General features: G+C 36.1%; 1 protein-coding gene across 6 annotated transcripts in view; it reads right to left on the reverse strand.

The window, feature by feature from the left end:
• Positions 1-7: 7 nt before the first annotated feature.
• Positions 8-26,411, reverse strand: part of LOC129876123 (BTB/POZ domain-containing protein FBL11) — a 51,100-nt gene continuing 24,696 nt past the window's right edge. Inside the window, exons 1-18 of one of the 6 annotated variants that reach the window (XM_055951455.1) lie at positions 19,620-19,704; positions 16,027-16,443; positions 14,777-14,918; positions 14,607-14,675; positions 13,887-13,975; positions 13,689-13,794; positions 13,009-13,045; positions 12,762-12,913; positions 11,420-11,966; positions 10,551-10,826; positions 9,878-10,023; positions 7,017-7,364; positions 4,426-4,669; positions 2,956-3,011; positions 1,596-1,676; positions 1,210-1,254; positions 1,062-1,130; positions 8-743 (exon numbers count right to left, since the gene is read on the reverse strand). In XM_055951455.1, the coding sequence (XP_055807430.1) occupies positions 570-743; positions 1,062-1,130; positions 1,210-1,254; positions 1,596-1,676; positions 2,956-3,011; positions 4,426-4,669; positions 7,017-7,364; positions 9,878-10,023; positions 10,551-10,826; positions 11,420-11,966; positions 12,762-12,913; positions 13,009-13,045; positions 13,689-13,794; positions 13,887-13,975; positions 14,607-14,675; positions 14,777-14,791 (2,454 nt within the window). In that variant the 5' untranslated portion in view covers positions 14,792-14,918; positions 16,027-16,443; positions 19,620-19,704 and the 3' untranslated portion in view covers positions 8-569. Of the gene's footprint in view, positions 744-1,061; positions 1,131-1,209; positions 1,255-1,595; positions 1,677-2,955; positions 3,012-4,425; positions 4,670-7,016; positions 7,365-9,877; positions 10,024-10,550; positions 10,827-11,419; positions 11,967-12,761; positions 12,914-13,008; positions 13,046-13,688; positions 13,795-13,886; positions 13,976-14,606; positions 14,676-14,776; positions 14,919-16,026; positions 17,494-19,619; positions 22,370-26,411 lie in introns of those variants that run through there. The other 5 variants (XM_055951454.1, XM_055951450.1, XM_055951452.1 and 2 more) reach the window with 5 other exon arrangements.

Here is a 26,411-nt window from a genome sequence, read left to right on the forward strand (position 1 = left end):
CAGGAAATGACGGGTTGAACGAAGCCCACCCAATTAACAATTTATTTATTTTTTAAAAAAGGAACCAAAGAGACTGAGTGGTATGATCTAGTTGGCAGGTTTTACAAGTGCAAATGTGTTTACCTGCAATGGAGAAATCAGAAGTTCATACATGTAAATTCAAATAATATACTGGACTGCATATGAACGTACGACTTGAAGCATTTTTTTTTTTGACTCCTTTACCTATACTATGTCAGAGGATTCAATAGTCTATAAATAATAATAAAAATGTGTTTATTCTGTTTCACCATAATATAATTTTGCTACGAAGGGGCTAATTGGACCCCCTTGACAATACCTAGCCCTTCTCCTGGCGGTATTTAAACCAAACCGGGGCAGTTGAAAAGGTTCACAACAGACCAAGAATGGCAAGTATTGTATTCTAGACCTTTTTTCCTGCCATCAGCTGTGCACAGACCTGCCCAGGCCCAGCAATACGACTTGACGACTTTGGGAAATATTGCATCATTGTGCCAGTAAATGTGCATACATTCAGAGTCACCACTAACATTTTTGGCTATCAAATGCTATAATCTTTCCTTGACAACAGTTCTCGAGAGTTTCCTACTGTCCCATGTCAGTATCAGGGTCTCTACATGCACCGGAGTTGTACAAGTTCCAGATTTCGTGGAACCTAAAGTGCGTCTTTTTAAATTGCATCTTGCTAACTTCACTATGCGCAAGAAGTTCCTGTCAGGAAACTGAACCAGATATACAAATATCAGGACGACAATATAGAGGTTGTCTAGATTATTAAGGAGTACTTAGCAATACTTTTATAAAGGCAATGTCAGAATATGAAGTGATAGAATAAATAGAGCGACACCCAAGCACTACTCTTGACACAAGAAAATTCACTTGAACCACTTTACTAATAGTTATGCAATATGCTAAACAGTAATACAACTGCTGCAGTTGCAAAAGAGATAAACATTAAAAAGGATTTTTTTTTTTTTTTGAAAAAATTGGGTCTGAATCCAAACATTAGAGCTAATACAAGAGCGCATTAGAGGGCTTACATCTGGAAGATCAAAGTCACCATCCTTTGCATCGCATACATCGACTGCTACTTTCCGGAGCAGTGGCATCTACTTGCATTAAAATATCTTATTAAGAAATGTCAGGGTTCACGTCTTGAAAAGAAAAACACAAATTAGCTATGCTTACCCTTGAAGCAGCACGGATGATAAAATTTCTGTCAATTCCAAGGCCCTATCATTCAAAAGTTGAACTTCAGTTAGGTAATAACATTTAACTTATGAATAACAGCGTTTTCAGAACCCCCAAAGACATAATTAGTTAGGTACTTCACATAATGATAAAATCATGGAAAGAATGTCATTCCAAAGTTTGTACGGGCTCAAATAGTGTGATTGGACTCACTCAGACTTCCTAGAAGTCCCCGTGCATAGAACGAAAAGGAAAAAATGAATCAGATAAAGTTTGTATTATATTTAATGTGCCCTTTGGAATTTATTGCAGTATTAATGATCCTCCATTTGATTTTTATTTGATTTACAGAAGTGCAGAACATTCAGTAGTAGATGACTTACATTATGACGTAGTAAAAGATCTTCAAGTGCTTGACAATTCATAAGCGAAGTGACACCCTTGGCAGTTACTTCACCACAGTCCTAAACAATATTAGACCACATGAAATTGTGAGAAAACAGAGACAACTAAATTTCATTTCTAGAGGAAATAAACAATATAAGTTTCAAACCCAAAGATAATAGTGATAGAACAAGCCATAAAGAACACTTGAAAGGACTAAAAGTTCAATTTTTTTTGATCGGGCATCTCATCTATATACTTGACATCTGAAAATGAAACTACCTATATCTCCAGTCAAGTGGAGTTCAAAAATAACTAATGGGAAAAAAAAAGTGATGAAATCGAACTCATTAATTAAACGCTTCTTATATGTCAGACCTCTGTAACTGATATAGGGAAGTATGATTTGGCTTTAGAAGCCTAGTTCCAGAAAAACAGTGGAATCTGTACTTGTCAGGCTGCAATTTAGGACATAACATGGTTTAGGTCTGACTGTCAACTATTAAAAGATCCTGATCTAAGGTAAATAATTCTTAACATCAGGAGTTTGATACTACTTAGGACTTAGGAGCATCTTAATTCTCCGGGGCATTGTTTTAGGGTTGCATGAGACACTCTACATTTTTAAGCATCCACCTTCCGGAGTTTCTGATGTCTGCTACATTCTGTTTGTAGCAATACAGCTGATTCCAAATTCTAGTAAGCTGATACTGGATACATGACTTAACAGGAGGCATGCATCATTGATTGAATTATGCCTTCCCTCTGTTTTTCACCCAGGTTGTGAAGAGTCCCACATCAGCCCTTTCAGGGATGTTTGGTCCCTTAAATATGACTTGGGCAATCCTCACCTCTTGAGGTAACTAGTAGGATTGAGGTACGCTCCAGATGTCCAGCCATGTGTGTGTAGGGTGGGGGGTCAAGAGTCCCACAATATTGGTCCTTTAAGGGGTGGGTGATCTCTTTATTGTTGCTTGAGCAATCCTCACCTCTTGTGAGAGCTTTTGGGGTTGATTAGGCCCAAGTTCCATAACACGAGGAATTCAGATTCCCACTGTAAATGCATCTCTTGTGAAAATAACCTTTTTCTTTAGTTAGAAATGTTGGTAACAGGTTGCGAAACTAAGATTGCAACAATTGCACGTGAAGAATGCTTAATGGCCTAACAAAATACACCTAACATGCCAGTGTATTTCTCCTCCCAATAACTCCTAGGGAGATCATTTGGAACCTGTAGCAATTAAGAATCCCATCACATAAGCAACTTAAATTCTTTCTTCAGCTTGAAGAATTAGAAATTTCCAAAAAAAACATGACAGCAAGTAAACAGCAAGTGGAGTGAAAATAACAACGGCAAACCTCTAAATGAAGAGAGATCAACCCTGGCCAACCATTTGAAATAGTATCTTGTGACTCTGCAAAGAAACATTATAAGATCATAAAACCAGGATTTTCATCTCATAATTGATTGGCCAAAGATTCCAATATATAAGAACAATGTGGATCTTGAAAGTTTGCAAACTATTGCGGACTTTTAACTTATGAATCATGCGCTGAAACTTCGGGAAATAGGAATAAAGGGTAAACGTAGGGACGCTAAAAGAGTGATTAACAACCAATTTGGTTTTATGCTTGGTAGATCTATAATAAAGGTTATATTCTTGCTAAGAAATTGATTAAAATTTATAGAGAGAAGAAGAAAGATTTACACATTATGTCCTTTGGTTGATATTGGAGAAACACTGGATCAGTATTAGATATATAAAGAATATGTATGAAGAAGCCATCACTAGTGTTATGAATCAGTAAATCTTACTTATGACAAGGGTCAACTTCTCTTGTAAATTTGGGAAAAGTTTAGAATATTTACAATTGAGTTATTAGGAATAGGAATTACTTTCTTTTTTTGGATTACTTGTAAACACTATCTAAATGGTTGAGGAAATAGTCAAGCAATTCATTCCCAGTCTCTCCTTTTTTCTCATTCTTTACTGCTAGTGTGAGAGCAGTGTTAGGAGAAACAAAGGAGTTTCCCATAACAGTAGGTTTACACCAATTATTTGCATTTAACCTGTACTTGTTTTATCTTATAGGTGATTTAGCCCGTACATGTTTACCCCAATTATGAGATGAGTTCCCATGGTGTATGCTATTTGCAGACAATATTGTGTTAATTGATGGAATTACCGAGGATATAACCAATTACTGAGAATGAGGTTTCTAGAATATTTTTGTGTTTGAAAACAAGTAACAGAGAGTATATGCCCCACATGTTTAGCCAACATAAGAAAAGTGAAGCTGAGGTGAAATAAGACAGAATTGTGGGTACAAAAGGAATAGGTACACCTAAAATCACATGGAAAACTTGTTTCAAAACACTTACAGTCTATTGAAATCAAGACAAACTTGGAGAAACTAAATGCATAATGGAAGAAAAAAATGAAATAAGTGATCCAATTTGTTGGAATTAAGGCTTAGTCATGTTGGCACACTTGCTTTGAGTCCAATATTCCTAAGGACTTACGAATCTTTTAGTGTTGATAGAGATTTGCTTGCCTGTAAAAGATGTACAGAACTTCTAGTGCTAGAGAACCTATATTTTCGGACATTAGAATGGCAGGCTAAATGGAGCACATGGATAGCGAGGATTTATATAGCCAATCCTAACTAGCTTGGGATTGAAGTGTGGTGATTATTGTAATTGTCTAATTGATCTGGAGGAACAAGTACAACAAATTGGATTTTGCTTGTTACAACTTGATGAATCTTAGGAGAATTTTTCAAACATCATACAAATTCAAACAAGATGTTTTTGAGAGTAGTGCAGACCTGAATTAAGACGTCTGCATCCCACCAGCGAAAGATCAGTTAAGTTCATGCAATTCCGAGTAAGGGTAAGCAAATCATCATTGGTCATCTGACTTGATACTCTTTCAAGTTTCAATTTCCTCAAACGTGGTGCACTGGACTGGAAGCTTAATGAGGAAATCTCACCAAAGCAATAGAATAGAGCTAAGACTTGCAAGTGTTTCAAGGTCTCCAAGATATTTCTTACAACAGAATCAGACACTACCTGTTAAGATCAGCAATACTAAGTAGGCAACACTGATTTCAAGCACTATTAAAAAATGCACACCATCTAGGATTCGGACAAGATAAAGCAACCGAAGTTAGATTTCCAGGTGCAACAAGGTATGGTAGATTGTGTTATACAACTGGATGCCCCTATTTTCTATCTTCAATGAAATGAACAATTGACATTCTCTATCCATACAAACCTACTTACACTCAGATCTAAATGTAGATATGTATGTCAGACCCTGTAAGTAATAAGCCTGGAGAAAAGAATCACAGGGCCTACTTTATCCCAATAAGTCCCATTATTACAAGTTTATGCCATAAAACACTTACATTATATGCCCTCGGCCTGATTTCTTTGTTGGTATGCTTTTTTATGTCAAAATTTTACAAAGTTGACCACAAGTTCTAAACTTATATTATAATGTTTTTGAAAATATAATCATTTATGTAGATAGAAAATGACAGAGTGATGGCTAAATCAAAATCCAACTTAAGGCCCAGGAAAATCACCAAATTCCATTTCTTAATTTTATTGAATGCTATTAAAAGGTATCTTTCCAAGCTTTTATAATCTAAAGTAATGATTATGAGAAATATAGGGGGAAAATATTATTGAATTGTGTCTCCACATTATTACACAGAGACCCTATTAATAGACACTACAATACAATCATTTACCAACTAGGATACTATTTACTATTTTTATTCCTATTACTATTCATATTCCTATTCTAATTCTAAGTAGGATTGTATATACCTATTCCTATTCTAACACTCCCCCTCAAGCTAGTGCATATAAGTCATATGACCCTTTCATCCACTGCTCAGACCACAATTGAGATTGATTCTCTCTATGAGGGTATTGATTTCTATTCCACCATTACTGACGACAAGGGCAGACTCTCCAAGGAGGACATTGAGAAGATTGTTTCAGACCAAAGAGTGACTTACACAATCGACATACAAGGCTACCAGACTCCCCGTGAGCAACAAAACTAGGTGGTTACTCCATCTAGGTTTTTTCACAATCCAGCGGTCGTCGGAAAATGCTCAAAATCTAATATAAAATACATGGATCGTCTTGGAATCAACTGATGAGTAGAACTTAAACAAGAAAGTCACCGTAAAACTGGCCGGAACAAGCTCATGTGCTGGATTATTAGATTTGAAGGCTAAAAGTGGTCACAATCTGAGAAATAAAATTATATGGGTACGGTCAAAATGATGGCATGGCCCTACTGAGAAAGAGAAGGTTATGGGTAAGGTCGGAATGATGGCACAACCTTACTGAAAAATAGAAATTATTTGGGTAGGGTCGAAATGATGGCGCGACCCTACATAAATAAGAAAATAGACACCGAAAAAATGGCACGGTACTACGCAAATCGGATATGAGAAAGTAGTCATCGGAATGATGCACGGTGCTACACTATATATATGAGAAAGTAGTCTGGAAAAATGCACGGTGCTACACTATTAAATATGAAAAAGTAGTCATCGAAAAGATGCACGGTGCTACGCTAATTAGATATGAGAAAATAGTCACCGAAAAAAAATACAGTGACCAAGACTTTTGCTAACATAATCATTGGCCAGACGACGGCATATATGAGTAATAGCCACCCACCGGCAGCGGAAGCTCTTTAATTCTTTACCAAGATCATAGAAGTTTTGATACCATGTGAGAAATATATGAGGAAAATATTATTGAATTGTGTCTCTACATTATTACACAGAGACCCTATTTATAGACACTACAATACAATTCTTTACGAACTAGGAAACTATTTCTATTCCTATTACTATTCATATTCCTATTCATATTCTAAGTAGGATTGTATATACATATTCCTATTCTAACAATGATGAACAGATTTAGAGACAACGAAGAAACTTTAGTTTCCAAGACCACGTAAAAAAGTTTTGACCTTGAAACAGGTTCTAGCCCCTCACCTTAACTTTTAAGGATAACGATAACTTTCATCACACTTCATCGTCCATTGGCATTATAGTAAAGCAACTAGAAGGTGGTATACTACAGAAACTCAGAAAGAGAACTCAAGACAATAAGAAAGACTTCATGAAAGTGGTTAGACTTGATGAACCATACTTGGAATAGACAAGACAAAAAGTCGAAAAGATCTGGAAATGAACTGCAACGATCCCACCGTTTGCGACTATATTAGTTCTGTCATCACATTTCCTCACAATTTAGATGATTGAAAACCGATTCAGGCCCTCAACCCATCAGCTCATTGAGCATCATCCAATGTGCACAGAACTATTGAATCGAAACTAGGGGAAAAAAACTACCAAGAACTTATGCATAAACACATTACCTGGAAATAAAGAATCAAGGTCTCTAACAAAGGACAAAACGCGGGTACCAGCTTGAGCCCATCTTCACCTAAAGATCCACCTAAACCAACAGTAAATGTCCTCAACATTTTAATTGCAGGGCGCAGGGCCTCCATTGAAAAGAACGAGAATCCCCAACCAAGAGAAATTTCCTCCAAATTGCAGGACTTCCCAAGCTCATAATACAATACAGGACAGATATATGACAAAACAGGAGAGTTCTCTAGAATATCATTTTCCTCTTGTAATAGATGCCTGCAGCCTCTGGCAATCAAACCTTTTAGAAGAGGATTTCTGCGGACAACATGACCCACTGCATGGCAAGAAACCTGAAATTCCAAAGTGCATAATATATTGGTTATACAGACAAATTATCTGTCTATAAGCATCATTCTTCCTCGAATGCTCCACCTATAGAGTCCAAAGCCCGAAAAATTGCCCCCTTCTAACTATTCTGAGATACAACAAGTCAGTAAAACCAAGTGAAATGCCTTGGCGTCTGTTAGAATTATGCTTTTGAACTACAGTAACTTTATTTTACTTCTTAGTTTTTGAATAAATCCTAGTTAATAGTTGGTTAGCTAGTTTTTCCTATTTATTAGTAATAAGTTTATTAAGATATATTTTGCAGAGATATTCTAGACTAGTTTATCATTATCTTTTTACTATTTTTGTTCTTATAAATGTAGAGTTCAAGAAAGAAAAATAAAATAATTCTCTTTGGGCTCATTGCAGTATTTGTCTCTCAAAGTCTTTCTCTGTTATTTTCTTAATTTCTTTATTAAAAAACCAACAATTGGTATCTAGAGCCTTTTTCTTAGGGGACCTGTGAGTGAAAAAATGGATTCCGAAAATAGCTTTCCACGAATGGCTCCTCCTATTTTTTATGGTGAGAACTATCAACTATGAACTGTGAGAATGAAAACCTACTTGGAGGCTCTTTTTCATTGGGAAGCCGTGGAAGAGGAATATGAAGTTAATCCGCTGCCTAATAATCCCACTGTGGCCCAAATCAAGAGTCATAAGGAAAAGAAAATCATTAAGTCTAACGCAAAAGCAACTTTGTTTGTTGTTGTTTTCAACAACTATTTTCACGAGAATCATGACTCTCACATCACCAAAAGAAATTTGGGATTACCCGAAGAAAGAATATGCTGGAGATGAAAGAATACGAGGAATGAAGGCATTAAATTTAATGAGGGAATTCAAATTGCATAGAATGAAAGAATCAGAAACAGTCAAAGAATACTTTGACAGATTGTTGGTATTGTTAATCAGGTAAGACTGCTAGGCACTGAATTTAAAGATTGAAAAAATTCTTGTAACAGTGCTCGAAAGATATGAAGCATGTATAACTACCTTGGAAAACACACAAGATCTCTCCAAAATTACCTTGGTAGAATTGTTAAATTCTTTGCAAGCACAGGAACAAAAGAGGCTTATGAGACAAGATGGCATGGTTGAAGAAGCATTAGCATCCAGCCACAAAACTCAAAGCAAAGGTAAATTCTTGAAGAATTACCCACCTTGTCAGCTTTGTGGAAAAAATGGACATCCTCCATATAAATGATGGAAGAGACCAGATGCACAATGCAAGATCTGCAAACAACTTGGTCATGAAGGGTCTGCTGCAATCAATTCAAGTTCAGGTACAAAAATAATTGAAGATGTTCTTTATGTTCCTGATATTGTTAAAAGTTTGTTGAGTGTGGTTTGTTAACGGAAAAAGGATTTAAATTATTATTCGGGGACAAATATTGTCGGATCTTTGATTCCACTAAGTAAGAGATTTTACAAGTTGAAATGAGAGATAAAAGCTTCTCATTTAATCCAACAGAAGATGCACACAAGTCTTGCAAGACAAAAGATGAATTGACAGATTTGTTCATGAGGTCAATTCCAGCCAAGTCTAGAATCTGCAGTTCATCAAGCAAGGAGGATTGTTAGAATTATGCTTCTGAATTGCAGTAACTTTATTTAACTGCTTAGTTTTTGAATAAATCCTAGTTAATAGTTGGTTAGCTAGTTTTTTCTATTTATTAGTAATTAGTTTATTAAGATATATTTTGCAGAGATATTCTAAGCTAGTTTATCATTATCTTTTTACTTTTTTTGTTCGTATAAATGTAGAGTTCAAGAAAGTAAAATAAAATAATTCTCTTTGGGCTCATTGCAGTATTTTTTTCTCAAAGTCTCTCTCTGTTATTTTCTTAATTTCTTTATTAAAAAAACCCACAACGTCTTTGGCACTAATCCAGGTAGTGGTCCTAGTGGAGAGGGAGCTTAAACAGATGTGGAGAGTTTAGCAACAGAAAGCACCTAGGTGTCTCCTGATTTTTAACATTTTTCTTCAAAACGCATGGATCTGATTTACAGAAACCTTTAAAAGTTAGAATAAGTCCACTGATTGGCTCTAGCTTCCATTTGTCAAGAAATTTACTTGGGCTCTATATACATGTCCTGAAATACATAATTGTATAGAATTATGTGGAAACAGCCCTTTAACGAGCTTAGACTGTTAAAACAGTAAAAAAAATTTAGTCTTTGGAAACTGTCATGTGCTGTCACCTGTTGGAGTCTTTTTTACAGGCCAAATACACAGAAATATTATTCACTATGGCAGGTGATGTGGTTCAACCTAAGGCCTCCACTCTTTCAACACCTCACCGCTCACCGGCTCACCCTAAAAGCTTGAAGCACAAAATTTAGCAAGTATTTTCCATGGACTTGAAACAAAACAGTTTATTCCCTAGAGAAAACTGATAACATACAAATCTCACATATTTTCCATGAAAAACTTGGAGAAAGCAGACTTTAAGTTCTTCCAGGACTACTTACAAACCTTAGTATCAGATACATCAAGCATTTCCAGTGATGATCCTGAAAATTTATAAAGTGAATTGTCGACAAGCTGTGTTCCCCTCAAACAAAGACTTCTTATTCTGTGTGTTTGTGAGATAAGCTCCAAAAGAAAAGTCTCATTGATACCTGCAAATGAGTAGAGTTTTCGAAAATTGAAGTGAAAGAGATGAAACCACTTCGAAACTGGAAAAGAGGATATAATCATGTCCCCCAAAATATACTTCATCAAAAGAAAATTATGTACCGCAAATATAAAGATTTTTTTTTTATAGGTGAAACGATTAAAATTTAAGTTCCAGCTGTCACTGTTTAAAAATAAGTAACTGTTTAAACTATCAATAAATTAATTGATTTGTAAGTCGCTTTGACTGAGATTCAGGTGGAAACCAAAACATGCAGCATCCTCCGCTAAATCCTTACTTTTGTGATTTCAGGAAGACTCCAGCATTCAAGCTTTCCGTTTTATTTTTTTTAAAAAAATTCTTGTACTCGCATTGAACTAAATTTTATCAACAGTCACATTGGAAGATGCAAAGCCATAACTGCTAACCGTAGTTTCAAATTGAAAGATTCTATGTACAAACTTCTGTTTTGTTAACAAACATTGGCATGGAGGAGGCAAGGCAGAAAACAAAAGCTAGATCACCGCTCACCTTTGCAGCATCCGATATGCAGAATTTGAAGTTTATAAGCTAATGAATTGGTGTGGTCTGCCATCTTCATTGCCACAGAGTCAAATCTGGAGATATTGCGGCAAAGTGACTGCACACAATTCTGACCAAATGAAGTATCACACGCAAAGATTGAATGTAGCTCAACACATTTCAATACTAAAATGGATATGCCAGAATCCGTTATGGAAGTACATGCATTGAGGTTAACACAATGTAAGGAAGGGCAGCACTCTGCAATATTTTGGAGATCAGAATCTGGAGAATATCAAAGAGAAGCAAAGTTAGCTCAATGCAGAGGGCATCATATCATTAAGAGAATACAAGCAAGCTGAATTTCCAATAAAGATCTTCTAACAGCTCGAGAAAAGTACAGATGAGATTCCAAGGCAACATATAGATGTGATTCCCAAACTATATGCATGAGAAAATGGAAGTGGTGTCACTTACAAAACACAATATAACAGCTAAAAGCAGTACTCAACATTTACATAGCAAGAGCTTTGGAAAAGCTTTCTACGATAGATTGCATAATTTTAATGGGCGGGAACTAAGCGAAGATAAGAGGATAATTCTTTTTACAGTGGTCTTCCTCCCTTCACCTTCAGGATATAAGCTTTCTAACATATCAGGTATTATTTTTGGGCTTCATTCCTAAGCATTCTTTTCATAAACAGAAATGCTTAAGGCTCATATCCTTTCACCAAGAATCAAGTACAGTGGGAATAGTACTTGAGTCTTTAAAAAAAATAATTTCTAAGGGCCAGAAAATGAAAAATGATTTCACGGAAATAGACTTTCCCTTTGGTCAGGATGGGGTTTGAGCTAGGACAGATGGACAAATATCATACCATAGATATCTGTTCGACCCTCCAATATGAGTTTTGTAATATTTGAGAGCTGCCTAGAAAAATGAAATGCTGGTACATCAGGACATGTCTCATCATTGGAAGATGTTGATATCTGCAGCGTCACAGTAGGGAATGAAGATATAACTGAGACCTTTGCTGGTATTACAGGAGTACTGTCCACTGTTAGATCGATGTCTGAGAGTAGTGGGCATCTCTGTAACAATTGGTACAGCTTCATTGTTCTGAAGTTCAAAATATAAGCAGCTTTCAATGTTGTTAGGGATGGGAATGACTTGGAAAAGCACTCAATGGCAGCTTCAAGATGCAGCATAGGACAATTTGAAACATCCACCACTTGCACTGCTTCAAAAGTCAAAACAGGGAAAATTTCCCATGGAATCCGAGATATATCCATATGGCGCTCAAGTTTGAGTGAAAGCTGATTAAGTTTCTTCATCAGCAATTTGTCCAAATTATTTGAAGAAGGAAGCATGTTTAAGAGAAGAAGAGCCAGATTAATTTGTGGGCAGCCAGAAAGGTCCAATATCTACAGAGGAGATTCAGAAAAGGAATCAAGCAATGAAAACGGTTATTAAGTGTTAACATTGTATGAATTTCACAACTTCATTTCCAGTAAAGAGGAAAAGTGAAGAAAAAAAAGAGTTTTTCACTTTGACACTGTAAGCGATATTTTATAATCAAGCAAGCAAAACTATTCTTGATGATGTTGAATGTGCTAGCCTTTTAGTTCCAACAAGTGATAAAAGGGAGTAAGTTGAATTTAGAAATCATGCCCAAAGTTCTAGCAAGTTCAATTCTTGGAAAGTCTCCAGGAACAGATAGGGTGAAGATAAACTATAAGCAGAGTCATTTGTTCGCATCATTTGAATTGTCTGCAGAATATTAGCATTATTCTATCCATTGAGTGAAGACATAACGGAAAAAGATATTAATCCATTGAGTGAAGACATAATGGAAAAAGATATTAAGCCATCACAATTCAGAAAACTCTACTTCTTAATAGAAAAGGATGTCTAGGTCTAAAATAAGTTATAAACACTCCTTGTTTTTCTTTTTGTTTTCATTTTGCTTCTAGATAATTACAACACTTCCAAAAAGAATATAAAGGAACTTCATGTGAAATGACTTTCATAATTAAGTTGTCAGACTTGCCACTTTAAGTCCCCAGATTTCAAGCCATCTAGAATCTTTTGATTAGTCAATCAATCAAAATAGATAAGACAACCGTGAGTTATTACGTGGACTATATTTGTCTGGCATCTAAATGAAAAGTGAAAGCCAAAACCCACAAACACTGAAAGGATGCTGCTAAAATGTAAACCTTAGTATATTCAGTCAAGTGGATCCTGAGCTGATTACAGTCACCTCCTCCAAGAATGTCTGCTAAGCTAAAGGAATGGGAGGTAGCTAAACTACAGATAGCAACCACACTTCTTTCTGCAAACTTCGAGAAGAAGGGGCATCTTCGTTTCCCTAAAATGCAAACAAAAATACAGAAATGATCAGAAACCTAAATAACACTTGAGCATTAGTGCTTTGAAAGAAACAACTCAAAGGACTGATCATACCAGCAGCAAATGGCAATGACAAAAGGCTAGTGCGGATCTGTTAACAAAGACAACGGTCACATAAATTACTAAGTCAGTGTAATCAAGAAAGGATTCAAATGCATATGTAGCAGAGATATTGGGGCAAGAATCACAGGCCTTCAGCTTGTAGCTTTTAGATGTGTAAATTTTTCAAGTAATGGCAAAATTTCCTTGCATCTAAAAGGGAGAAAGCTATTCATGAGTTTCATTTCACATTAAGACCTTACAGATATAATATCTCCATCAATTATCAAATTGGAACACTTTATCAGCAGGAAAACTAGGACAGAGATCAATGCACCTGTAATGATATTACATAAATTAGATATGCAAGGAAAACCAAACAAGTGAGTTGCCCCATAAGTACAAGAATATTGAGTGTGAGGTTCAAAAGCTATTAAATAGGCATGTCATCAACAAAGATAAGAGTCACGCGAATGAACTGTCATAAAACAACAAAAACAAAGAGGAAAAAACACTATTCTTTTTTGTTAAAAGAGAGAAGGAATATCCACTTCCAGAATCTTATATTGCAAAAGTCCATATCAGCAGTGATTCCCCCCCCCCCTTTTTTGGCCTCTTTCTGACACACAGGAAGACAGACAAAATTCAATTGGAAATATTATGTCATTTAATTCAATCCCAACAATATCGTATACCTCTGTTAGAATTTCAAGGTGAGCATCACCAGTGGAGCTCAAAAGATCAGATGGGTTGGTGTTAGTGGCAAGCCATAGTAGAATAGCATCACAGAGATGCTTCTCGCTGTGAAAAGTCACCATGAAATCAGAATTGCACTGGAAATAAGACATTGCATCAGACAGCCCTTTATTTTAACAGATAAAGAGAATACCAACCTATCTACTGTCAAACATGGATGCTTTACACAGGAAAGCAACAATTCAAAAGGGACATTGTGAAATGAGTCACAGGATGCCATCCATATCTGCAGTAAGAAAGAAAATTACATCTGGAACAGTTGTTGGAAAGTAGAAAGAATCATATGATGTGACATGTCAACTAAGAATTCAAAATAATTAAGACTAATATGCAGTAATTTTTTGCATATTAAATTGCTAGTTTTAAGACAAATCTATTTCAGTTACTACGCTGATTTTTTAATTTTTTTGGTAACAACTCTCAAAATTCACATTTCACACTGAATGGCTAACTCTAACCACATGCGATAGAAGTGTTTCCAGAGAACTTGTCAAAAAAACGAGAATACCACTGACCTTATCATTGAAGGATAATGTTACTGCAACTAAACAGCAATATTGCTGCCAAATATTTTGATAAACTTGTTTTTTGCAGAAGTTACCCATGGAAATGGAATAAAGACAGTAATTGGATGAGTGGGGGTGGGGGGTGGGGGGATAAGGCTGGAGAAGGGAGATAAATCAAGGATGATCAGGGATAGACAAAGAAACATAAAAGGTATGCAGATACGATTTAGTTGACCATCCCATAGAGGTATGTTATACGTATATACATTCAAATCAAACCAATCAATTCAAGAAAACATTGAATGGCAGAACAATTTGGGGACTAGGACAAAGTACAATTTAAGCACTTACAAAGTTCCTCGCCAGATAACCAGTCAGTTGTGGAATAAAATCAATTGCTGCATAATATTCCATGTTAATCTATAAGAGACAACCCACGGAATCACATTAAAAACATAAATGACCAGCAATATGCTGCAAATATCATTTTTCCAGTTCCTAAAAATAAAAGATATTGTTACCATTCTCTCTACCATAATCCCAGATATGGACCAAATCTTCTAAACACAGTTGAGGAGGCCAAATCCTGACTTCAGATGTTACATAGTCCAGCCAACTTCGACAAACCAAGAGAAGCTTGTCCACTCCAAAAAATAATGCAGCCTGACAGAATAAATGTGCAAGATCAGATTTTTACCAAAAAGTCCAGGATCAGATATTAGAAATTATTGGACAAACAACAACAGGTTGCATCTGATCGCTGGTCAGAGACTTGCAAAGCAAATATCCAGTCAAAAGGGACCTTCAGGATGTAGTAAAACATCAAAGAGGGGAAAATGAACATCTTTCCAACAACATTGCGATGCAAAGACAAACCTTCCTGAACTAAAGTTGGAGCATTCTTTTGTCCTGGAGTATACCAGCATTGGGCTCAATGCAAATACAGCATACAATGATAATTGATAAGTGTAGCATTCTTTATAAAGCTTCACCTTCTTTAGTGAGATCACTCAACTTTTCCTATGATTGCATATAATTTCCTGCTAGATCTTTTGCAAAAGGATAAATATAAACAAAAAAAAATTGGTTTAGAGAAGTTACCTTCTAAGGTTTTTCCCCTCACGTGCTTCCACTCACGTACATTAATGTGTGAATAGTACAATGCTCAAGACAATATGGCTGCTAGCTAACCTATCCTATATTTTCGTAGGTACAAAAAATGAAAAGAATGTCACCAATATAATCTATGGCATATATAGTCCGACAAACACGATGCAACTATCAAATTAGGCATTGTTTGGAACACGAGAGAAGAACCCTTGAAAATTACCAATGATAGTTCACGGTTATGGACAGGTAAACCACTTTGGACAAGGAATGCTTAGCTAAACAACACCATCCATCACATAAGCTTGCACAATTCTTTTTGGTTAACTTCTAATTTTCACTTTTATGAAAAGGAAAATCACTTAACTTATACATGTTGAATTCAAACTTAACACCTATGTCGCTTCAAATGTGGATATTGATCTAGGAGGAAGGGAACCATAAAAGGTTGAACGACTTGGCTTGGCTAGACTCCAAACTGAATGGGATAAAATTGAAGGCACCATTTAATGAGCACAAATATGCTTTTAGTAGTAAAGTGGATTAAGTAAAGAAAGACGACAATGAATTAATGAGGAACCTCCTTCTCTTTACACCTATGTTTTGGGTGGTTAAAAAAGGGGGAAAAGTAGGTAAATATTTGTACAATCAGGGAGACATTTACCTATGGTTGTTACAGTATGCATTGACGCCATCCCCAAAATACTAAATCGAGAGAAAATGAATTCCAGGCCCTTCACAGATAATATTCTCTTGTCCCAGAGGCGTAATCTTTGGAAGACGACAAACGGGTTGTTTGTTGTCGATGGCCTTTTGCAAGGAAGTATAGTTGACCCCAAGGATTAACTTTGAAAGTGTTTGCTAAAATTCTCAAAGGGCTTTGCCCACACCTTCTGCTCCTCAGGCCACCATACTGCCAGAACATCCCATTCCCCTGCTCTGCCATTTATATTCTTGTCATTTTCTCAGAACTACACCTTTTCTTATAACCGTGATGTCTAGGCTACGTTGCGCGCACCTAGACTAGTTCCACGGGATACCTGTCACCTTCCACCAGCAAGGGCCACCGCCCACCAGGTAACTGTTGGTGTTAACAGAGAAAAATGTACGACAAAAAGGAAGAAAAAGAGAGTTCATTTATTAAGTTGAAAGAAGAGATTTAAATAATGGAAATCCTAACAGATCTGCAGTAAATAATGCAGTAATTCAAAAACAGAAACTTCCTAATAACTAGGAACTAAGTCTACCAACAGCTACATGCCTAAAGAGTAGGAAACTTTCAACTGAAAACTAAAACAGAAAAACATCTATCTTCTGGAAAGAAAAAACACATCGGCAGCCATGTTATCATGCCAACTCAACATTAATTAACAGCTCATGAAGCATATTTCAACACTCCTCCTTGCATCAAGAGCTGCAAATTCCAAGTTCCTTTCTCAAGTACTCAAACTTGCTTGCCGGAAGAGCTTTTGTAAAAATATCATCCAGCTGCTCTTCGGTCCTGCAATATACCAGATTCACTAGACCATCCTTTTGCACTTCTCTAAGAAAATATAGCTTCACATTGAAATGCTTGGTCTTTCTATGAAATACTGGATTGTGAGAAATAGCAATGGCAGCTTGGTTGACCACAAATATCTCAGTGCTTTCCTTCACCTCCAAGCCAAGATCACAAAAGATTTTCTTTAACCATAAAGCTTGATTGACTGCAGTGGTAGCAGCAATGAATTCTGCCTCTGCAGTTGATTGAGCAACAATCTCTTGTTTTTTCGAACACCAAGAAGAGCATCCAGCGCCAAAAATAAAACTGTACCCTGAAGTACTTTTCATATCTTCAGCAGAAACTCCCCAATCACTGTCAGAAAATCCTTAAGTTTGAAATTCTGGCACTTGCTAAATTTGACTCCATAGTCAATTGTGCCTTTGACATATCTGAGTACTCTTTTTGCAGCTTTCATATGCAATTCACTAGGAGAATTCAAAAATCGGGATAGTACACTTACAGCATACAATATATCTGGCCGTGTTGCTGTAAGATACATCAAACATCCTATCAAGCTTATGTAGCTTCCTTCATGTACTTGTTCAGCACCATCATCCTTCATTAGCTTCTCCTTTTGATTCATAGGCGTGCTCATACTTTTGCAATCGTCCATTCTAAATTTCCTCATAATTTCTTTTGCATACTTCTTCTGACAAATGGAATATTTGATCTTGGATTTGTTTAATCTCCATCCCAAGAAAGAAAGCCATCTCTCCGAGATCCGTCATTTCAAAGACTTTCATCATCTCCTTTTTAAACTCTTCTATGAGCATAACAATACTTCCTGTTACTAAAAGATCATCAACATACAGAGAAATTATACTAATGTCAGAGGTAACATACTTTATGTAAAGAGTTGATTCACTTGGGCTTTTTTGAAAACCTAAGTCGGATAGATGATCATCAATTCTACTGTATCCAGCCCTTGGAGCTTGCTTTAATCCATAGAGGGCCTTTTTCAGCAAGTAGACTTTGTCTTCCTGTCCTTCCACAACAAACCCTTCAGGCTGCTCAACATAGATTTCTTCTACCAAGAAACCATTCAAAAAAGCTGATTTAACATCCAATTGGTAGATTTTCCAGCCCATTTGTGCTGCCATTGCCAGAAGAAGCCTTATTGTGTCAAGTCTTGCGACTGGTGCAAATGTTTCAGAAAAATCTACACCAAAAATCTGAGCATAACCCTTCACCACAAGCCTAGCTTTGTGTTTGCTCACCGAACCATCTGCATTTAGCTTAGTTCTGTAAACCCATTTAACACCACTAATCTTTCTGTCTTGAGGTCTTTCAACCAGCTCCCATGTGTCATTTTTCTCGATCATGGTTAGCTCCTCCTGCATTGCAACTATCCATTTCTTGTCTCTTTCAGCTTCTGCATATTCAACAGGTTCAAATACGGCTACATTGCATCTTTGATAGATATCTGAAAGTGATCTGGTTCCTCGAACTGGAAGATGATCAACTCGTTCCTCAAAAATATGCAACTCATTAGCTTCCCTTTCTTGCAACAACGATGCAGTTCTTTGGGGACCTCCAAGATATGTATGAATCAGCTGCAATTTTTTAGTTGCTCTCCAAGTTGATTTTTTGAATGACAGCCTTGTTTGCTTACCAAATTGACATGCCTCGCAACTTAGGAGTTCCTCTTCAAGTGGAGGTAAACCTTTTGCCAACCCTTTTTCCTGCATATACAAAAGATCCCTATGGTGGAAGTGACCCAACCATTTGCACCAAGTCTCTGCAACAGTAGACTGACTTGGAAAAGCCATCTGTTCTTCCTCCATTGGATTCAAAGAAAAGCTTTTACCCTGCATTTTAATTCTAAATAGCTCCTGACCACTTGGATCAATGATCAGGCACGACTTATCTTCAAAATATAGTTTGAATCCATTCTTCGAGAAGCTGTCCAACACTTAATAAATTCTGATCAAGTTCCCTTTCCTTTTGCCGGGAGGTATTCCCCATTTCCAATCCTGACTCTTGATGATGCTATTCTATCAAGCTTTTCATCACTAGTCATGTGGTTCTTACAACCACTATCAATAAGCCAGCTGTCACTTGAAATACTAGATGCAAAACATGATGCAACAAAAAGTTGTTCTTCCTCCTGTTGATTTGCAACTTGAGCGTCTCCTTATTGTTTCTGTCCTTTCTCCTTGCAGATGATCTCAGCATGCCCAAGTTTTTGACATTTCCGGCATCTCATATCCGGCTTTCTCCAGCATTTGAAGTGAGGATGATTCTTCCTTCCACATTACTGACACGAAGGGAATTTGTCTCCTCTGTTACTGCGTGAGTTGTGGCTACTTCCATTACCAGCGGAAACTTGATTATTTTCAGCATTATTCTTCTTCCCTTTTGTTTTCTTGTATTTGCTTCCAGCATAGTTTTGCAACTTGGCATGTAGTGCACCTTCTACCGACCCTTCCTGTCTCATTAACATTCTTCGCTCTTGTGCCTGCAATGCATTAAGTAGTTCTGCTAAAGAGATCTTTGACAGATCCTTAGTATTTTCTAAGGAAGCAATGGTTGGTTCAAACTTCTCAGGTAATGTAACAAGAATTTTCTCAACAACTCTGCTATCAGGAAGCTTATTGCCCAACATGCTTACCTTGTTTACTATGCTAAGAAGCTTATCTGAGTATTCTTTGACAGTTTCAGAATCCTTATTCTTTGTATTTCAAATTCTCTGATGAGATTCAGAACTTTCATACCTTTGATTCGCTCATCTCCTTGTTATTCTTCTTTGAGAAAATCCCATATTTCTTTTGTCGATTCCAGCGCCATGATTCTGGGAAACATTGTGGGTGAAATTGCAGCATAGCAAGATTTCGCCTTGAATTTTCTCGTCTTCCTTTTCATGTGAAGCTTGATCTGAGCCATTGTTGGATTGCCAGGTAAAGCAGGAACTTCCTAATCCTCCTCTACTGCCTCCCAGAGATCACGTGCCTCCATGTGAGTTTGCATCTTGATAGCCCATACTGGTAGTTCTCTCCATCAAACACGGGTGGAGAAATAGCATAAGAACCAGAAGAATTTTCTGTTTCCATGTGTTCTGATGGTTTTTCAGGGCAACAGATAGGAACTTTGTTGATGGATCACTCACAAGTCCCTTAAGAAGAAGGGCTCTGATACCAATATGTTAGTGTTAACAGAGAAAAATGTACGACAAAAAGGAAGAAAAGGAGAGTTCATTTATTAAGCTGAAAGAAGAAATTTAAATAATGGAAATCCTAACAGATCTGCAGTAAATAATGCAGTAATTCAAATTCAAAAACAGAAACTTCCTAATAACTAGGAACTAAGTCTACCAACAGCTACATGCCTAAAGACTAGGAAACTTTCAACTGAAAACTAAAACAGAAAAACATCTATCTTCTGGAAAGAAAAAAGCACATCAGCAATCATGTCATCATGCCAACTCAACATTAATTAACAGCTCATGAAGCAGATTTCAACAGTAACTCTATCCACCAAGGCTAAAACAAATGGGAAGAAAGCACCCGGTGTTTTGTCTCTGCTAGAAATTGAACCTAAGACCTCATGGTTCCCAACCACTTCATTGACCTTAGGTGACTCTACTGTGGAAATTCACCGTTTTCAACCTCTAACAATCTATTAAGCTCGAACAATGTTGTTTTTATTATTTTTTAACTAAACCTGACAATCCTAGGTCCAAAAAGGCATCATAATGCATCTTTTTTGTTTGTTAGTGAGACATATTGAATTGTTTGGTACGAAGAAAAATCACGGAAAAAGGGGGACCAATAACTAATGCTCCCCGACACTCTTCCCTAGACTACACCTTAGTTACTCCTTCTGGGTAACAAGGATCCTTTTTCCGGTGGCCTTCTGCCATCGGAACTCATCTTCTCTTTCCTTTTTCTTTGCTTTCTCATTTTTTTTTCTCCATGGATAACAGGTTGTATTTTAGAAAGAGCGTAAGTCTTATGATCTTACAGAGACTTATTCTAACTCAGGGATTTGGTTTGAATGGGTGGAAAATGCAAGGTACGGATCAGACGGGTGGTGTTTAGCAAGGGAGCTCTACTTTGGCTATGCAAAAGGATAAATGAAGCCACCGATAATAGGGGCAAAAGTTTCAAATCATGGAGATGTCGAGATCTTTTGACAAACATTTATGTGTCCCAAAAGTTTAATAAATACGGGAGGTTCCTCTCAGTTATATCTGTGAAGTGACAAAATAGATCAGTGATCATTATTCCAGAAATCACATTCAATGAGGGATGGGGGAGTTTAGCATTAGAAGTGGAGAATTTCATCTTAAGAAATGCAGGTAGGCAAAGTGCATGTATTACATCTGGGAGGCAACCTCCAAAACAATCATTGGAAAGGGAAATTATAAAGAAGCTTTACACAATAGTAAATGGAATCAAAAAGAGTTGGTGGTAGTAAAAGAAGCTGAATGCTGAAGACCTCGTCGGCCATCGATAACAATGATCTTCTTAGAAGGTGCCTAGTGCGAAGATTCTGTGGAGGAGAGGATGCACCTATTAGTTTTTTGAGAAGCAAGAAGCGGAAAAAAGCGATGGGGGCTCGCTTCACAGAAGCGAGAAGCGTGAAGCGAAGTGCATGCTTTTTTCAGAAAAAGCGCTATTTAGTATAAAAATAAAAAATATAAAATATGCATAGATAATCAAGAACTCAAAAGACTTAGATTAAAAAGTAAATAGATAGTCAATAATCCTCATAAGTAACAACATATAAAGCAAATGCATAACCAAATCACAAAGAGAGCAAAATCCTATTCTTCAACAAGATTCTCAAACTCTTGAAGGGCCATCAACAAGGGTTCTACTTGGTCCTCATCTTCTTCATCGGAGGACTCATCAACAAGAGTTCTACTTCTATTTGAACTTGAACCTGTAGCTACTCTTTTTTCCTTGCCCCTTAAAGTACTCCCCCTAAAACTATAAGATTAAAAGATATTTAAATACAATTAATATATCTTTAGTTTAAGATCACAAGGTTCATAAGTTTTTTTTAGTACTTTGTATCAAGTCAAAACCAAACAATCAAATTGAAACGGAAAGAGTACCAAATCGAACCTTTCGAAACTGTGAGTGTAAGCATATCATAGTATTTGTGTAGAAATAAAAGCTTTTAATTAAGAAATTATAAAAATGTTAATATTATATCTGGGAAGGGGAGCCTTGGAGTAACTGGTAAAGTTGCTGCCATGTGACCAGGAGGTCACGGGTTCAAGCCTTGGAAACAGCCTCTGGCAGAAATGCAAGGTAAGGCTGCGTACAATAGACCCTTGTGGTCAGGCCCTTCCCCAGACCCCGCGCATAGCGGGAGCTTTAGTGCACCGGGCTGCCCTTTTTTTAATATTATATCTGGACGGACTAATAAGAAAAATAGTGTCAAATAAAAATGAAATGGAAAAAGTAATATAAAGTGAGCAGATCAGTAGTATTCTTATAAGTAATTTTGATTAGCTTTCTAATTAAATATTAATATTATATTAGAATTGAATAAAAAAAAATAGTTTCAAACAAAAATGAAATGGAAGTGAGCAGAGTATTAAGTTAATCTATACCTAATTATCAATCCTCTAAGTGTAACCTTTTGGACTTTGTGGCAGACAAGTGATTCATGCTTTTGCTTTTAGACCTTCCTGGCAATAGCACTAAGTTAACTTTATAATTTTTCTTAATATACAATTATGAGGAAAAATATGAATGATTTTCTCTATAAATTTTTTAATACTGAGATTATTTTCTTCACTACCCGTTTTTTCCAAATAAGCGAGCTTTTTTCTCGCTTCTACATGAAACGGGCTTCTCACTTCTCCCATGAAGCGCACGCTTTTCTGAAATCGCTTTGCTTCACGGTATTGAAGCGCTAGAGCCTCGCCTGGCTTCGCTTCACGCTTAAAGCGAGCGCTTCGGTGCTTTTTCACAACACTGGCACCTATACGCAATGATGTTCGAAGATGGGCTCAACGTATATGGAAGGAGCCCAAAATGTCCAGGTATACGATATGAATTGCTTCAACTTCCTGTTTGAATTCCAGTCGAAGAAGGCGGCAGAACATGTCTTGATGGGGGAGTGAAGGAGACAAGAGACAAGCCTGAAGCTGGACTGGTGGAATCCAACAAAGGGAGATTTTCCGGAACAAACAAAATTTAACTGGTACTGGATACGGGTGTTAGGGCTCCCACTATGGAGCAAAGAGGTCATGAGGAAGATAGGTGATGATTGTGAGGGGTGGATAGAAAATGAGGAGACAGAACTGAAAAACCACTTGAGATGGGCTAGAATCAAAGTTCGAGGTCTAAGGGAGAAAATACCAACGATGATAGAAATCGCTGACGGTGATCTGATTTTCTCTTTGCCAGTTTGGTGCGAGTTTCCGGCCACCTTCAGGTCATCGGAGCAAGCAAATGCAGATTTTCTAGGTGCTAGTACTGTGGTGGGTGAAGTTGCAGCAGACAACTATGAATCTACAAAAAACAAAGGTGACCTTCATCTAAAAGGAAAGGAAAGGGAGGCAGTAAAATTAGCAGGTCCCAATGCGAACAATGTTACGGCATCTCCAACTCAAACACCAAATTTGATATAAACAAGTGTAAATCAACTTCAACCCACTGCATTAAATCTTACACCAAAAAAGAATATTTTTCTCTCTTCATTATTATATTATTATTTCTTATTTCATTTATATTTTCTTATTTCATAAAACAAATTCTTTCTAAAACATTCACCATATATAATTCATATTATTTTCTTTTATAGTCGTTTAATATTCATAATTTTTTAAATAATATAAATTGCTAGTAAATATTATATATTATACATAATAATGGATAATACAAATAAAAGTGAAATAATTAATGAAATACAATTAAATAAACATTACATCATTAAAAAATTATTTTAAATTCTACATAAATATTCAACTTTCAAGATCACTACAGAGCTCCCATAAATGCTTTATTAATGCATTGCGTAGTTCAAAATGAGATTTTTTGTCGTTTATAAAAAAAAACTAACTTTTATATCTAAAACTAACATTATTAAAATATTACATAAAAAATAATTAAATATACAAGAGATTTAATTAAAACATACTATTTATATAATGTTTAATTAAAAGTTTTGTATAATAAAACTATATGAAAATATATTCAATAAATGAATTTGGTGTAACGCTATTCATCACATCATAATGATGTAAAATTTGGTGTTGGGTTGGAGATGGTCTTAGGGCAGTAGATGTGGACAGATGGGACAAGGCAACTGGGAGTGGGGGCCACAGATAATCCAAAGGAGTTCATATCTTTATCCACCTCACCAGATCCCAATGCAAACAATGTTGGGACAAAAGATGTGGACAGGTGGGACAAGGCAAGTGGGAGTGGGGCCATAGACAATGTTGAGCCTTTTGAAAATGGACATGTGAGCAAAGGCAGTGGGGCTCTAGAGGAGGGTGCAAATCTAAATGGCTTGGTTTAATTTTTCGTATACTTTACCTAAATCTCATAGTGAAAAAGCTCAATTACAATATATTCATCATTTTTCTTAAATTAATCGATTTCCTTTTTTTTTCCATATTTCTGATACATTAATTATTTTGCTGATACATCAGGTTTTGGATGTAGAATAATTAATGTTGTTGAGTTATTTATGGATAGTAACGTAATTTAAGTTAGGATTGGTTGTTTCAATCAATTACCGTGCTAATTAAGGGAAATAATCCTTAAAAAACATAACAGTTATGAAGAGCAAGAAAAACTCAAAAAACAGAGCATAACTGCTAATAAAAAATTCAATACAAAATTCGATTTTCATCAAGCGAATCAAGATGAATATCGTGATACTACTGAGACATTAAGGAGTTTGGCAATTCGAGGTGAGTTATGAACGATACAAAAGTGATGGAAACGTAGTGGGCGACAATGTATTTTACTCGAATCTAAAAGCACCAATCGCTGCTGAATTGACCATAGATGAATCAGTGAAAAATATTAAAATCCGATACATCGTTCAAAGTAACTCATTGCCAATGATTATTCGTAATGATATGGGTGTTAATCTTTACATAGAGTTGAAGAAGAACGAGCCTGAATTCGTAAAGAATCCCCTATGCATAACAACATTTGATAGAAAGAGATGTGTGTTACAAGCATTTGACGCTACATCTAGAGCAATTGTTTGTGCCGAATCAAACACGAATGAGTCACAAATTTTTGGTTTAGAGGAATCTGATAATGCTGCAGCTTGTTATATACTGGAATTGGATGTGACACACTACATAACTGCTACAATTGGTGCGGAAGTGAAGGAGAACCAATTGTATAAGGACAAAAAACACTAGTTGATCTAATGGCCAAATACAAAATTGATAATGGATTCAATTTCAAAGTTAAAAGATCTGATAGTAAAAGGTATGTGCATTTGCTGATTTTGGATATTTGATTTTGTAAAGTTAATTTTGTTGTTTTACATTCATGATACATACTAAGTACTATGTATCAAGTAAAACAGTTAAAAAAATTGCTGTCAGAATGTATCAGATACAAATGAATCTCTGTGTATCTGATACATGTTAATATTTTTTTATTTTTCTTGTCATGATACATCATAACATTATGTATCTAACTCAGTTCAATAATTTTCCCAGATATATACTATTGATTTTGTTTTTTTATATTCATGATACATACTAAGTATTATGTATCAAGTACAACAGTTAAAAAACTTGCTGTCAGAATGAAGGTACACACCAGTTATTTTTAAGTAGATATCTACTTGAAAATACTGTTCTGATTACTACAAGCCAGAGGCGTTGGCAAATACTTATGAATTGCCAATGGTTCCAATGCCAGATAAGAAAGATTGATCTGTTTTGAAAGAAATCGTCTTGCCACCAAGATACAAAAGGATGTCAGGAAGACCAAAGAAAGAAAGAAAAAAGTACTCTAGTGAGAAGCTAAGAACGAGCACAATTTCTTGTGGTCGTTGTGGCCATGAAGGCCAAAACAGAAAGACTTGTAATTTCATTCTCAAAGAAAAATGATGTTTTGTTATCCCAGGATACATTCTATTTGGATCATGTAATTACATCTACACATTTTTTTTACAGTTTAGGGGTTGTATTTGATACATATTTTAATTAACCAGAACAGTAATTGAATATCAATAATTGATACATGGATGGTTGATAATTATTTTCATTGTAAGTTACTTGGTACTGATATAGTAAATTCGAGTTTGATAAATGAGAATAGTTGATACATAACCATTCGACAAATAAAGGGTTGATACATTGAAGATTGTTGTATTAGTTTTCAACTGAATTGTGGCTGATACATAACATCTTGTATTGATATAGGTTGTGCTCGTTCTTAGCTTCTCACTAGAGTACTTTTTTCTTTCTTTCTTTGGTCTTCCTGACATCCTTTTGTATCTTGGTGGCAAGACGATTTCTTTCAAAACAGATCAATCTTTCTTATCTGGCATTGGAACCATTGGCAATT

The sequence above is a fragment of the Solanum dulcamara genome, chromosome 12, assembly GCF_947179165.1.
Source record: "Solanum dulcamara chromosome 12, daSolDulc1.2, whole genome shotgun sequence".
In the NCBI taxonomy this organism is placed as follows: Eukaryota; Viridiplantae; Streptophyta; class Magnoliopsida; order Solanales; family Solanaceae; genus Solanum; species Solanum dulcamara.